General features: G+C 44.3%; 1 protein-coding gene across 4 annotated transcripts in view; it reads right to left on the bottom strand.

The window, feature by feature from the left end:
* The window catches only part of GBF1 (golgi brefeldin A resistant guanine nucleotide exchange factor 1), a 212,446-nt gene that overhangs the window by 181,324 nt on the left and 16,596 nt on the right, over positions 1-14,526 (bottom strand). For all 4 annotated transcript variants that reach the window (XM_073585753.1, XM_073585755.1, XM_073585754.1 and 1 more), the window contains exons 3-5: positions 10,808-10,976; positions 8,879-9,090; positions 8,700-8,798 (exon numbers count right to left, since the gene is read on the bottom strand). In XM_073585753.1, the coding sequence (XP_073441854.1) occupies positions 8,700-8,798; positions 8,879-9,090; positions 10,808-10,976 (480 nt within the window). The remainder of the gene's footprint in view (positions 1-8,699; positions 8,799-8,878; positions 9,091-10,807; positions 10,977-14,526) is intronic.

The raw sequence follows: 14,526 nt of genomic DNA, 5'->3' as shown, positions 1-14,526 counted from the left end.
AGCCTCTGTTTGAAGACTTCCATTGAAGGAGAACTCACCACTTCTCGCGGTAGCCTGTTCCACTCATTGATCACTCTAACTGTCAAAAAGTTTTTTCTAATATCTAATCTGTGTCTCCTCCCATTCAGTTTCATCCCATTGCTTCTAGTCTTTCCTTGTGCAAATGAGAATAAAGTTGATCCTTCTACAATGTGACAGCCCTTTAGATATTTGTAGACAGCTATTAAGTCTCCTCTCAGTCTTCTCTTTTGCAAACTAAACATTCCCAAATCCTGCAACCTTTCCTCATAAGACAGGGTTTGCAGACCGGTCACCATTCTGGTCGCTCTTTTCTGAACTTGCTCCAGTTTGTTGATGTCTTTTTTAAAATGTGGTGCCCAAAACTGGACACAATATTCCAGATGAGGTCTGACCAAAGAGGAGTAGAGGGAAATAATGAGTTCACGTGATCTAGACTGTATGTTTCTGGTAATACATCCTAGAATTGCATTTGCCTTTTTTGCTGCTGCATCACACTGTTGACTCATATTCAGTCTGTGATCTATTAGTATACCCAAGTCTTTTTCACATGTGCTGTCACTTAGCTCTATTCCTCCCATTCTATATATGCTTTTTTCATTTTTATTGCCCAGATGTAGTACTTTGCATTTCTCCCTGTTAAAAACCATTCTGTTAGTTGCTGCCCACTTCTCCAGTTTATTTAAATCTTTTTGAATCCTCTCTCTCTCTTCTCTAGTATTAGCTATCCCTCCTAGCTTTGTGTCATCAGCAAATTTAATCAGTTTACCCTCAATTCCTTCATCTAAATCGTTGATAAAGATGTTGAACAATACAGGGCCCAGGACAGAGCCCTGTGGTACCCCACTTGAGACATTCTTCCAACTGGATGTGCAGCCATTTACGACCACTCTTTGGGTCCGATCACTAAGCCAGTTATGAATCCACCTAACAGTTGCCTTGTCCATTCCATACTTAGTCATTTTTTCAATAAGGATTGTATGAGAGACTTTGTCAAATGCTTTGCTGAAGTCAAGATATACTATATCTACAGCTTTTCCTTGATCCACCCAATCAGTGATAGTGTCATAGAAGGAAATTAAGTTAGTCTGACATGACTTATTAGTTACAAACCCATGCTGACTCTGTTTAATCACTTCATTCTTATCCAGGTAATGACATACATGTTGTTTAATAATTTGTTCAAAGATCTTTCCTGGTATAGAAGTCAGACTCACCGGCCTATAGTTGCCTGGGTCCACCTTCTTCCCCTTTTTGAAGATAGGAACAACATTTGCTCTTCTCCAGTCTTCTGGCACTTCTCCTGTTCTCCAAGAATTTTCAAAGATTATGGAGAGGGGTTCAAAAATTTCTTCTGCTATCTCCTTCAGTACTCTGGGGTGTAATTCATCTGGACCTGGAGACTTGAATTCATTTAGGTTAGCTAAGTGTTTCCTCACTATCTTTCTGTTTATAGATATCCTGGATTCTTCTATTCCCTTAATAGGACAGTGAATAACAGTTGATGTTACATTTCCTTTCTGAGAGAAAACAGATGCAAAATAGGAATTTAAAAGTTCAGCCTTCTCAACATCCTGTCTTACCATTTCATCATTTTCATCCTGTAAAAATCCTATAGCATCTTTGACTTTTTTTTTACTTTTGACATATCCCCAAAATCCTTTATTATTGCTTTTGACATCTCTTGCAAGCCTCAATTCATTTTCAGCTTTAGATAATCTGATTTGTGCCCTGCAGGTTCTGCAGACAGCATTATATTCTTCTTTAGATATGCCTCCCTCTTTCCATTTTATAAACATTTTTTTCTTCCTTTTTAGCATGTGCTTAAGTTCTGTGTTCATCCATCCTGGTTTCCTTAAATGCTTCCTATTCTTCCCTCTTTTCGGAATTGTTAACTGTGCTTTGAGAATTTCATTTTTCAAGATTTCCCATCCTTCCTGGACATTTTTGTTTTAAGGATATCCAGCCATTGGATCCCTCCAATTCTCTTTCTGAATCCTTTAAAATCTGCCTTTCTGAGATCTAACCTTGACGTCTGAGTCTTCACAGGTCTTCCGCCTCTAGTTATCCAAAATTCTAAAATAGCATGGTCGCTACCTCCTAGGGTCCCAGCCACTTACCTCCTCAACCATTTCCTCCCTGTTTATAAGGATTAGATCCAAGGTAGCAGTTCCCCTTGTTTTCTCCCTTACCTTTTGGAAGATAAAGTTGTCAGCAAGAGAGGATAAGAATTTCCTTGACCTGTTAGTTTTGCCTGAGAGAGATTCCCAACAAATGTCTGGATAGTTGAAATCTCCCATGACAGCTGTGTCATATTTTTTGGAGAACTTGGCCATTTGATGCATAAAGAGTTCATCCATATCTTCAGCTTACACAGGCGGCCTGTAGTAAATGCCTACAATGGTGTCCTTTCCATTGTTCTGTCCTTGTATTCTTACCCAAACAGTTTCCACAGAACTCCCAATCTCTGAAGCTTCAATCTCTGTGCAGATATACGCGTTTCTAACATACAATGCGACACCCCCTCCTCGTTTATCAAGTCTGTTTCTTGCAAATAAGTTGTATCCTTCTAGTCTTGTATTTCAATCATGTGTATTGTCCCACCAAGTTTCAGTGATTCCAATGACATCATATTTCTTTTCCTGTGTTAGTAGTTCCAATTCTCCTTGTTTGTTGCCCATGCTTTGTGCATTAGTATAGAAACATTTTAGTTTGTGATTGGTTTCTCTTTCTCCAATATTTTTATTAATTAGATTCTTTTGTCTTTGTTCTTCCTTTCCACTTCTAATAGCAGAGTTCTCAATAGCATTTGTCAGGTGTATGGCTTTTTCTGGTCTTTTGCTTCCCTTCCCATGTTGTTCTAGTTTAAAGCTCTCCTTACAAGTGTAGCAAGGCGACTTCCAAATACATGCTTTCCAGTCTTCATAAGGTGCACCCCATCTCTAGCAAGTAGTCCATCGTATAAGTAGTTCACTCCGTGATCCAGAAATCCAAATCGTTGCTGACGGCACCATCGACGTAGCCAGTTGTTCACCTGCAGAATCTTATTCCACCTCCTTGTTCCATGGCCATCCACTGGGAGGATGGAGGAGAAGACCACCTGCGCTCCCAGTTCTTTCACTTTCTTGCCTAAGTCTTCAAAGTCTCTGCAGATGGTTTCCAGGTCGTTTCTTGCGGTGTCATTTGTCCCCACATGTAGTAGCAGGAATGGGTAGTCATCTGTAGGTCTGAAGAGTCCTGGTATCCGGTCAGACACATCTTTAATTTTTGCACCTGGAAGACAGCACATTTCTCTTGAAGTTATATCCGGTCTGCAGATAGCGGCCTCTGTTCCTCTCAACAGGGAATCCCCCATGACCACCACTCTCCGTTTCTTCTTCACAACATTTTTCTTTCTCCATCCAGGACTCTGAAGGCGTACAAGGTTGGTGTTAGTTGGTAAAGTCTTATCCTGATGTATTTCTTCATCGTTTTCCTGCGTGAGAGCCTGGTACTGGTTTCTGAGCAGTATGGGTGCTGACTGCCTCCTGATCCTCCTGCTTCTCTGGGTCACATGTCTCCATTCCTCTGTTTCTTCAGGTGCAGTTCGAATTTCTTCTCTTTCTGTAACATGAAGAGATAATTCCGCTCTGTCCAAGAACTCTTCACCTTCCTTAATGATCTTCAACGTAGCTAACCTCTCTTCGAGATTTTGCAACTTTTCCTCCAACAGGGACACATGCTTGCATTTGTGGCATGTGAAGTTTGGCTTTTCCACTGGTAAATCTGTGAACATATAGCAAGAAATGCAGCTCACCAAATGGCTCCTGGCCTCTTCCATCTTGAGATTTCTTAAAAACGATGAAAGATGAGCCAAAATTCGGCGCGCGGTTTTTCCGATTTCCTCTTTTCAGCTGCAACGGCCAAAACCCAGTGATCGTTGAGCTTGCGGAGACTCTTCACTTATCCCAGAAGGCACTGGGAATATGCAAATGATCTCCTCAAGACTCTTCTAATTTCCATGCCATCTTGTTGCTGAGTGGTCCGTATTTAAGTTTAAGAACGACAGGGCTATGATCTGAAATCCCCCTACTGCCATGTTCTATACTATCTACCCACATTATTAGACCACTGGATCCAAATATGTAATCTATACGTGACAAGGAGTGCTTGGTGGATGAACGGCAAGTATATTCCCTCTTCTCGGGATGTCGCATTCTCCATAGATCCAGCAATCCACTGCCCTCCATGAACTGTGATAGTTGGGATATAACCTGTGGGAGAGATTCTCCTGCCCTTCATCACTCAATCTCAGCCTGTCAAGATGATTATTCATGACCTGGTTGAAATCCCCCATGCATATGACATCTGCGTCTTGATACTTCAGGGCGAAACCCATCGCCTTCTGGAGAATAGACATATTGGCTGGAGGGGGATTGTAAATACATAGAACAACATATTGTCTGGAATTAATTAGTGCAGGCACAAATACAAAACGTCCCTCAGGATCCCTTCGGGCCTCCCATCTAACGTCCTTATGTACCAATAGCGAGACCCCCCTTGAATAACTGGTATAAAATGAGTGGATATACCATTGTACCCACGGTTTCTGCACACACCGAGCAGTATCCCTGGTCAGGTGCGTCTCCACCAAGGCCACAATGTGCGGACGGCATTGCCTGATCTGCGAGAATACCTTGATTTTCTTTCGGGGGGTCTCTTAATCTCTTAATGCCCCTCACATTCCAGGTCATACATATTATTTCAGACCCCATTTTTGTCTATCTGAATATGTTGTATGCTAGTACCTGAGCAGAGACTGGAAACATCACACAAAAGACAGGGTTGCCACTGACCGACTACTACCTAAAAAACTATTAAAACTGAGACTAGTAAAAGGAAAACAACAAAACATTAGTCTAGTAATATAGGAGCAGAGTCCCAAGCCCCTATTGAAAAAAGAATAAGGGGATACCATCACTGAACTCAGTGTCCGGTATTGTTGTTGAACTGGATACCCGCCGAGGAAGCCCCAACTGGGCCTCTAATTGAAGGATTCAAATTGGCAGCGAGTACATTAGGATTCCTTTGCAGGGGATCCCCCATGGGACTGCAGCCACTCAGTCGCTTCCGCTGGATCCGTAAAAAACACAGATGATCCCCCGTGTACAACCCGGAGCCGGGGCGGGTAGATCATGGAATACACGATGGTCCTCTCTCTGAGCCGCCTCTTAATTTCGATGAATTGTGCCCGCTGCTTCTGAAGTTCCATGGAAAAATCCGGGAAAATGAAAATCACAGCATTATCAAATTTGATGGGGCTTTTTTGCCGTGCGAGACGCAGAATGGTGTCTCTGTCTTTACAGTTGAGGATACGTGCCAAGAAGGGTATAGGTGGGGCTCCTGGAGGAAGGGGTTTTGTAGGGACCCTATGCACTCTTTCGACGGCGAATACTGGAAAAAATTCATCCCCCAGAGAGGCCTTAAGCCAGCCTTCCAGAAATTGCTCAGGATGTTGACCCTCTGAACGCTCCGGAAGTCCAATGACATGGATGTTATTTCGACGCATCCTGTTCTCCAGATCATCCGCTTTTTGCTTCCAGGCGTTCATAGAGCCTGCCACCTTTGTCAACTTGACCTCCATAGGTGCGATGGTGTCTTCTACCTGGGATACTCTCGTCTCCACTTCCGTAATACGTTCCCGCATAGCTTGCATGTCCTGTCGGAGTCGCCCCACCTCAGTGTACACGTCTTCTATCTTCTCCGTCAGTGAAGTTCTAGTTAAGGAGATGGCTTGCATTAGCTGTTCAGATGCCTGTTTGAGGGTCAGTTCTTCCTGCTCATTCTCCTCCTCGCCCCCAGGGGGACCGCTTTTTCGCTGAGCTTGTGAAGGGTTATTTTTGGGAACCCGTACACCTTCAGAGGGGTCGGGTCTGGCATATTCTTTTAATTTTTCTGCTGCTGTTGATCCTTTAGATCGACTCATAATCAGTGACAATGCAGCGCAACAGGACTACCAAAGGTGCAGGCTCTGGGGACTTTCCCCCAATTATATGCACAGCAGGGCTTGTAAAAAGAGATACATCTCAGAAGCAGCTCCTATGTAGGGGGAGTCACATGAATCAGGAAGGGCAGTGTCTGGTGCTGCAGCAGCAAGGTTTGTCACAGCCAGGGGGGGATAGAGACCACAGCCCCCGCAGAGACAGCAGCAGTGGGGGGGTACAGAAGTCCCCACAGAAGTGGCGCCAGTGGCACAGTGAATCTATTAATGAAAGGGAGGAACGCAGGGCCCAATTTTTCAGGGCACTCGCCACGAGTCCCTTGTGTCCTCACGATATGAGTCACCGTCCGGTAGCACTGTGGCAATGGAAGCTGGACACCACAGCTCTTACTGATAGAGCGCGCATGTTAAGATGGCTGCCGCCTCCTGCAGGCCCCGCCGCCCGCTCCAGCCCCCCCGGCTTTCTGCTCACCAGAGCTACCTCACGTCTCCCAGCGGGGTCCACGGCATCCAGATGTCACGAATGCTGACAGGTGTGTTGCAATTATGAGGCCACAGACGCAGGATGGAAGCTGGATTTTCAGCTCTCTCAGTGTGCTTCCTTCTTCCTCGGCTACATAGCCAAGCCCCCCCTCAAAGGGCATTTCTGAGTTCTAGCATTACCAGTAAAGCCATTACCAGGGTCAGTCATTTGGAGCATTTTGCGCACAAAGTCCTGAATAGCATTGCCGGGGCATAAATGTTCAAGCACTGGCAACTTCTCTCAGCCACAGTAGAGCATGACAACTGGGCATTTATAGATCAGTACAGAGGAGGCCTGAGAAGGGGTCATTGACTTAACAATTTCGTTAAAGCGAATCGGTCAGATTATCACAGTACAAACTGTATGAAATTTTAATGAGGACCTTGCACCAAATGTTTCATGTTGAACTGGACACCTGATATCAGTGGCTGCAAAGCGGAATAAAGTGTTTTTTTTCTTGCTTGTCATTTTGTCTGATGCGAAGATATTAGCAATCAGCAATCAGTATTTGGCACCTAATGAGCTAACATCCACTTGGACATCAATGTAATAATGTATGTAAGTTTGCATTGTGAAATCTGATTTTGGACTCCCCTTACAGCAGTTTTCATTTCAAAATAAATGGGTAAAAGTTGCACAGAGCTTGTAAAAAATAAGCAACTTTGCAAGTGACCTCTTATTAAAAATCCTCTCTGTTCTCAATAATGGAGGGATTTTTTATCTTCCTGTTTACTGCTTTGTTAAAGGGAATCTGAAACCTCATTTTTTCCCTATGAGCTGCGGCCACCGCCATCAGGAGCTTATCTGCAGCATTCTGTAATGCTGTAGATAAGCCCCCGATGTAACCTGAAAGATAAGAAAAACGAGTTATATTATACTCACCGGGGGCGCGGGTCCAGTGCGGTGGGCGTCGCGGTCCAGCACCTCCCATCTTCTAGCGATGACATCCTCCTTCTTACTTCTGCTGCACTCCTGCGCAGGGGTACTTTATCGGCCCTGTTGAGGGCAGAGCAGAGTACTGTAGTGCGCAGGCGCTGGACCTCTCTGACATTTCCCGGCGCCTGCGCACTGCAGTACTCTGCTCTCAACATGGCAGAGATTTACGCCTGCGCAGGAGCGCTGCAGGAAGCAAGGAGGAGGCAGTCATCGCTAGAAGATGGGAGGTGCCGGACTCGGACTGCAACGCCCATCGGACCAGACTGCCCCCCGGGTGTGTATAATATAACTCGTTTTTCTTATCTTTCAGGTTACGTCAGGGGCTTATCTACAGCATTACAGAATGGTGCGGTGGCCGCATCTCATAGGGGAAAAATGAGGTAACACATTCCCTTTAATTAGGTTATTGGCCAACACTGCAATTAGAGATAGCGGATTTCTTAGGCAATGAGCACAGCACCTGCAAGCTGCTTGTAAATCTAGTTCCCCTGTGCTTCTCTGAAGCTGCAGACGCAAGGCTCCCTCCTATAGCCTCATTGGAGCATGCACAGATTGGTGAAGCAGAGCAACAATACCACTGGGCAACGCTGTCAACGATCAATGCTTCAGGAGTGGTGCGACCGAGAAAAATGAACACAACAACCTTTTAAACACAAACTAAAAAAATACACTATACTGCTACAGTAGTTAAAGGGAAAATTGCTATCTGAGAGCAGTATGAAGTAGGGGCAGAGACCCTGATCCAGTGATGTGTCACTGAACTGCTAGCTTTTAAAATGCTGAGATCTGTACAACTCTGTGTACACCACAGATTGGCACCTTTCTGTGTACAAGTGATTATACCGAGAGGACTACATGGCAGCAGATTTACTAGGCCTCAAGTCATAATTAGCGATGGGCAAAAAGTGCTCAGGTGCTAACAGGCAATCCATGCACATGTTGCTGCTGTCAAACAGTCGCGAGACATGCAGGCGCGGGGACTCAAACATATTATTCAAGCATGTCGAAGACACTCTGTTAACACCTCGAGCACGAACACCTTATCTGAGCATGTTTGCTCATCACTAGTGATAAAATCACTGATCTAGTTGCAGCAGATCAAAAAATGCAACAAGCAGCCAAGAAAGTAACACCTGATATTGAGGTGTGTGTCCACACTAGGCTGCACTCAGATTAGATGGCACAAACTTGGTGACAGATTCTCTTTAAGACACCATAAAAAAAAAATACATACGTACTTACCTCCAGTTGAAACTTCAGATGCTCTCTCATACTTTCAAATAGAAGGAAACATGCCCGCAAGGAGGCTGCATACACACTTAAACGATCTCCATTTAAGAGCTGAAAGGGTAAATACAAATGGTCAGCATTCACAAATGTTTCATAGTAAAAAATAAAACAATTTACTAGTTTTCACCAACCTGAAACAAGTGGCGACAAAGCTCATCCTTCACAAGTCCCAGAAGTGAAACGTAGTTTGCAATTGGTGCACACTCTAATGCTACTGTAATAAGCTGTAAACCCATGTGGATCATCACTTCAGAATTATGGCGGTCATGGGGGTTGGTAAGTGAAATGAGAAAGCGGAACAGTTCCCGAATGCAAGGAAGACCGTAAGGGACTAAAACTGCTCCTAAAAAAAGCACAATTGTTAGTGAGCAACAAGTGCAAAATATTGTTGCCATTTTTAATGATGTGGGGCAAGAAGATTTTAAAGAGGACCAGTCAACACGATTTTTGACTCCTAACTAAAGATATGGAAGTCCTGGTCCTTTGAAGCTAATTAAAATGCTCTTTTTTAAAGAAATACATTTTGTTCTACCTCCTCTGGACAAAATCTTATGCAGGTGCAGTCATTGCCGGGAACGGGCATTCACGGTAACTTCCAAAGCAATTGAGTTGAGAAATCAATACCCACCCAAGGCAATGCTGACACCCGAGTGAAATTTCGTCCAGAGTAGGCAGGTCACCGAAAAAGAATTGACCTGCGAGTAATAACCTGGAGGCAGCAATCGGTGTGGATATTATTCAGACTGGCAGGAAATGATCATACCCAGCGTGCAGACCTGCTTCTGCCTCATTAGCCTAAAACTTCCACAGTTAGTTACAGAAGATCAAATGGATTCGTTTATAAAAATAAAAAAGGTAAAAAAATTTTAATCAGCTTCAAAAAGAAATGACAGTCGTGTCTTTAGTTGAAGTGGTGGTACAATTCCAAAAGTATTATTTCTCAATATCTAACATTACACCCTAACCACTTTTGACATTAGCTTTCTTATATGATGTACTATACAGCTAATCTTTAAATGTGTTATTTTTCACTTCACGTCCGGTGATGTTATATTTGTGAGGAGTATCTCAAACAAAACATTGCAGGAGGCGGAGGCTGCACTCACTTCTCTGCAGCGTCTATTGCCCCACCCCCTCTCCCCTGGAACAGGATGTCATCAGGGGGCATCGCTGCAGTTACTTACTACTGCTTCTCCTATCACCGCCCTCTGAAGATGTCCTGCTTCCATGGTGCTCAGAGGCTGTGGGAGATGCGAGAGCAGAACTCAGACTCAGTTTCTGTCTCTGATGCTGCAGCATTTAATTGTGAAACAAGAAGTCATCAGGGGCCAGAGACAGAAAGAATGACATCACCGCCCCACAGCTTCATCCAGTGACCTCATCAGGGTGCGGTCATAGAAGCTGTAGGGCCTCGCTGGTGTCACTTTCACAGCCTTGCTGCAGACTCGTTTGAGGGCAATGCTAGTGCTACTCACTGCCATTACCTCTGCCACCCTGATGTCGCCTTGTCTCACTAGTAGACACTCTGGCACCAGGGACAGAGGCAGAGGGTGGCAATGCAAAAAACTGTCACTCTATGTGACTGCAGACTTGTGAATCCTCACATTGCAAGCTGTGAGGATTCTTCGGTGCCAAAGAAATTCGCGCAAGTTACCACAAGTATGCATACTGCTGGCCACATTCAAACTAGAGTGTTTCCGGCCTCGTTCAATAAAATTGCATTAAGCGAGGCCTCATCCATCTAGACAGAATGTGGCCGGGAGTATGCATATCATTTACTTGTGGTCACATGACCACCGCTGCCAGCACAGAGAATCCTCGCAGTGCGAACGATGTGAGGAGTTACAAGTCTGTAGTCATACAATGCGACTTCAGACTTGTAGCTTTAGATTGGACAACCCCTTTAGGAGCATAAAATCCCTCAGATAAGTACGCTTTAAACTCTAGATTGTTTTGCTTAATCATACTTTAGAAAATAGTACCATCAATATGCACAGGATTGCATTTTGTCAGCTGAAACGCAAGGGGAAGCAATCTGACCTTATCATTGAAACTCTCACCTTCTTTCTGTAAAGACTGGGTAAATCTAACGCCTCGAGGATTGACATAGTCCATGTCATGAACAGAGGCAGAGTCCGAGTAGTCAGCTATTGAGGAGCTGTCTTCTAGAACCTCAGGGATGGATTCCACAGAGGCAGATTGTGTTCTTCTACCCAATAATTCTTCATTCTTTAAAATAAGTTGCAGAAAGTGGATACATGTATTAGTAACAATTTTGAAACAGATTACATGTACATACACACTAATACATTATATACATATATATATATATATATATATACATATACATACATATATATATATATATATATATATATATATATATATAGATAGACACACACACTATATAAGGCCACCAGAAATCACATATTCAACTCATTGAGTTGTGGCATATCACAAGCATATTAAATCACTTTCAGACAGGTGAGGGTGCTACTTTCTGGGACATGCCATTGATTCCAAGAATACATAAGGCCCAACGTTGGTATAGCACTAAAGCCAGTTTAAATTTTTCTTTGCAAAACTGCCCCTGGCCACCTAAATATGTAGGAAACTGAAGACATGCCCCTTGCAAGTTAAAGCGAACCTGTCTCTAAGTCTGGCTGATATGAGATACGGCCACCACCTTACAGGCCTGATATACAGTATTATATAAAGCTATATATCTGCCTCAACCCAACCTGTAAGAGAAGAAAAATAACTTTTTTTATATTTACATGTAGGGCGGTCCAACCAGAGGGTGCCGATGTTCTTGGTCCGGTGCCTCCCATATTTTTACAATCGCTGTCCTCCTCCTTGCTTCGTGTGGATGATGTGTCCCAGTGTCATCCACACAGCCTCCTCTGCATCGCGCTCCTGCGCAAGCGTACGTCTCTGTCCAGTTGAGGGCAGAGAAAGTACTGCAATGTGCACGTGCCGGGAAAGGTCAAAGAGCCCCAGCAAGTGACAGGTTCTGCTTGATGGGGCCAGCTAGGGGCCCAACGACCACGGTCACAGAAGTTGAGAATGCAGCCGGGTTTGTACGTGCTAGGGGCCAACTGACGTCAGCATAAACTTCAACCTCTTTATGTGAGTCCTTTGAAGCACAAACAGCTGAAGTGTATTGCGCCGTAGAGACCAGTCTGATCCGTGCGTGGCGATACATGCTGCCGGCCAATCAAAGCCCAGCAGCTGACATCAGCAAGCACGTGACTGGGGGGGGGACTCATGGCTTTTGGTCTACTTCACTTTGTCAGGAAGGTACTATTTAAGTGATTTCTTGATTGAGAACAGGTGTGGAAGAAATCAAGTCTGGGTGTGGCTAGGGAATTTGAGCTCAGTTTCCCAAAGATGTGATAAACCACAGTTAATTTATATTTTAACCCCTTTCCGACGTTGGACGTAAATTTATGCTGACGTTGGACTCCCTCTCTTTGATGTGGGATCCTGCGCTGAGCCCACATCTTTCCCGGGACTATAAACCTGTCAAATGCCGCTGTGAAACGCTGACAGTGGCATTTAACTCACACCTCCAGCCATTGAGCCAGGAAGCCGCCCACCAGTGACCCTGAGACCTCTATGGTTGTCAGTGCCGGCTTGCTGTGAGCGCCACCCGGTGGTCGGTGCTCATAGCAAGTGAGTAATTCGGCTATACAAAGGTGATCTGATCATCGCCTGTACGTAGCAGAGCCAATAGGGTTATGGCCGCTTCTAGTCTCCCATGGAGACTACTGAAGCAAGCCAAAAGTAAAAAAAATAAATATATATTTTTAAAAATATATAAAAAAAATAAAAAGTTCAAATCACCCCATTTCGCCTTATTCAAAATAAAAAAAAAATAAAATAAATTAAAACACGCATACTTGATATCACCGTATTCACAATTGCCCGATCAATATAAATAATTACTCTGATCGCTAAACGGCGTAACGAGAAAAAAAATTCAAAACGCCAGAATTACTTATTTTGGTCGCCGCAACATTGCATTAAAATGCAATAACGGACGATCAAAAGAACGTATCTACACCAAAATGGTATCCATAAAAAAAAGTCAGGTCGACACACAAAGAATAAGCCCTCACCCAACCTGAGATCACGGAAAATGGAGACGCTACAGGTACGGGTCTCAGAAAATGACGCAATTTTTTTTTCTTTTTTTAAACAAACTTTGGATTATTTTTTTTCACCACTTAAAAAAGAACCTAAACATGTTTGGGTGTCTATGAACTCACAATGATCTAGAGAATCATAACAGCCCTTCAGTTTAGCATTGGTGAACATGGTAAAAAAAAATTCCAAGACACAGTTGTAGAATTGCACCTTTTTTTTTTTTTTTTTTTTTTGCAACTTCCACGCACTTGGAATTTTTTTTCCCATTTTTGAGTACACAATATGGTAAAACCAATGGTGGTGTTCAAAAGTACAACTCGTCCCACAAAAAGCAAGCCATCACATGGCCATATTGACGGAAAAATAAAAAAGTCATGGCTCTGGGAAGAAGGGGAGCGAAAATCAGAAACGCAAAAACGAAAAAAGGGCTGCGGTGCACGAAGGGGTTAAAAACTGTATAATAGCAAAACTGGTTTGTTGAATATCCTGCTGACATGCCATCACTTTGAGAGCTGAGAAAGCATTTTAACTGAGTTTCTGGTCTAATATTGAATGTGGGTGTACAATATGATGTATGTACTGGGGGGCATGGCCTGGTCATGGAGCAGGGCAGACGCACAGAGAGCTCTTGCTTCCCAGAGCCCTTACAGCAAAGATTTAGCAAGCACAGGCAGTCCCCCGGCCTCTACAAGAGAGATAAAGCCGGTCTTCGCTCTCAGGCACCACGGACCCTGGAATTACTCGGTATCTAACAGCCCCAAGCAGCGCAGGAAAACAGACCACACGTGCAGCTATGGCAGCTACTGAGGGGAGATCTGATGTGCGAGGCCAGAAGGGTGCAGGCTTATCTGCTGCTGCATCCGGATCATCACATGGAGGGCGCACACAGGGAAAACAAACACACAGAAAGTGTGAAGCTGGTCAGAACAAAACTGGAGATAAGGTCGGTAGCATTACAGGCATTCAGAGAGTGGAAGACTCCCTGTCCCTCCCCTCCCCCTCCAGGCCAGCTCCTGCTGCAAAACAATTAACTCATTCCTCTGTTCCAGAGGAATCTCTGAGGAGAGCAGGGACTGCAGACAGCACACTTAATGGATCCTTTACATTTGACACTGGCATAGTGGGGATCAGCGGTGAGGCTACCCAGGACGGCCCTGAGACCCCTACTGGTTCTGGGGATTCCTCGTCCGACTATGAATGTAGGGGAACTACGTGCCCAATTAAGTGCCATCCCCACCAAGACTGACATGGAAGGTTACATCCAGCGTTTGGAGGCAGTATGCAAGGTGGAAATTGGCTCCCTCAAAGAGGACGTTTCCAACATAAAATCTGCCATCATTGTGTTAGAGGCTAAAGTGGATGAGCTATCTTCCCAGCTTCATACTCAGCAGCAACTTTTAGATCAGCATTCACAGAATTTTGATCTAGTTATGGACATGCTAGAAGACTCTGAAAACAGAAATAGGAGAAACATTAGACTGTGTGGTCTCCCAGAGTCGGTGGCCCCACGGGACCTGAATTCAGCCCTACAGCATGTTTTTAATTCATTGCTGAGTAGATCCACGGATGAACGTATTGAACTGGACAGAGTTCATCGATCCCTGGGCCCAAGGCACCCTGACCTATCTGG

This window comes from Dendrobates tinctorius, unplaced genomic scaffold, assembly GCF_039654945.1.
Source record: "Dendrobates tinctorius isolate UK_male_01 unplaced genomic scaffold, ASM3965494v1 ptg000089l, whole genome shotgun sequence".
Lineage (NCBI taxonomy): Eukaryota > Metazoa > Chordata > Amphibia > Anura > Dendrobatidae > Dendrobates > Dendrobates tinctorius.
The sequence above is the reverse complement of the archived record's forward strand: the minus strand, read 5'-3'. Positions and strand labels throughout refer to the sequence as shown.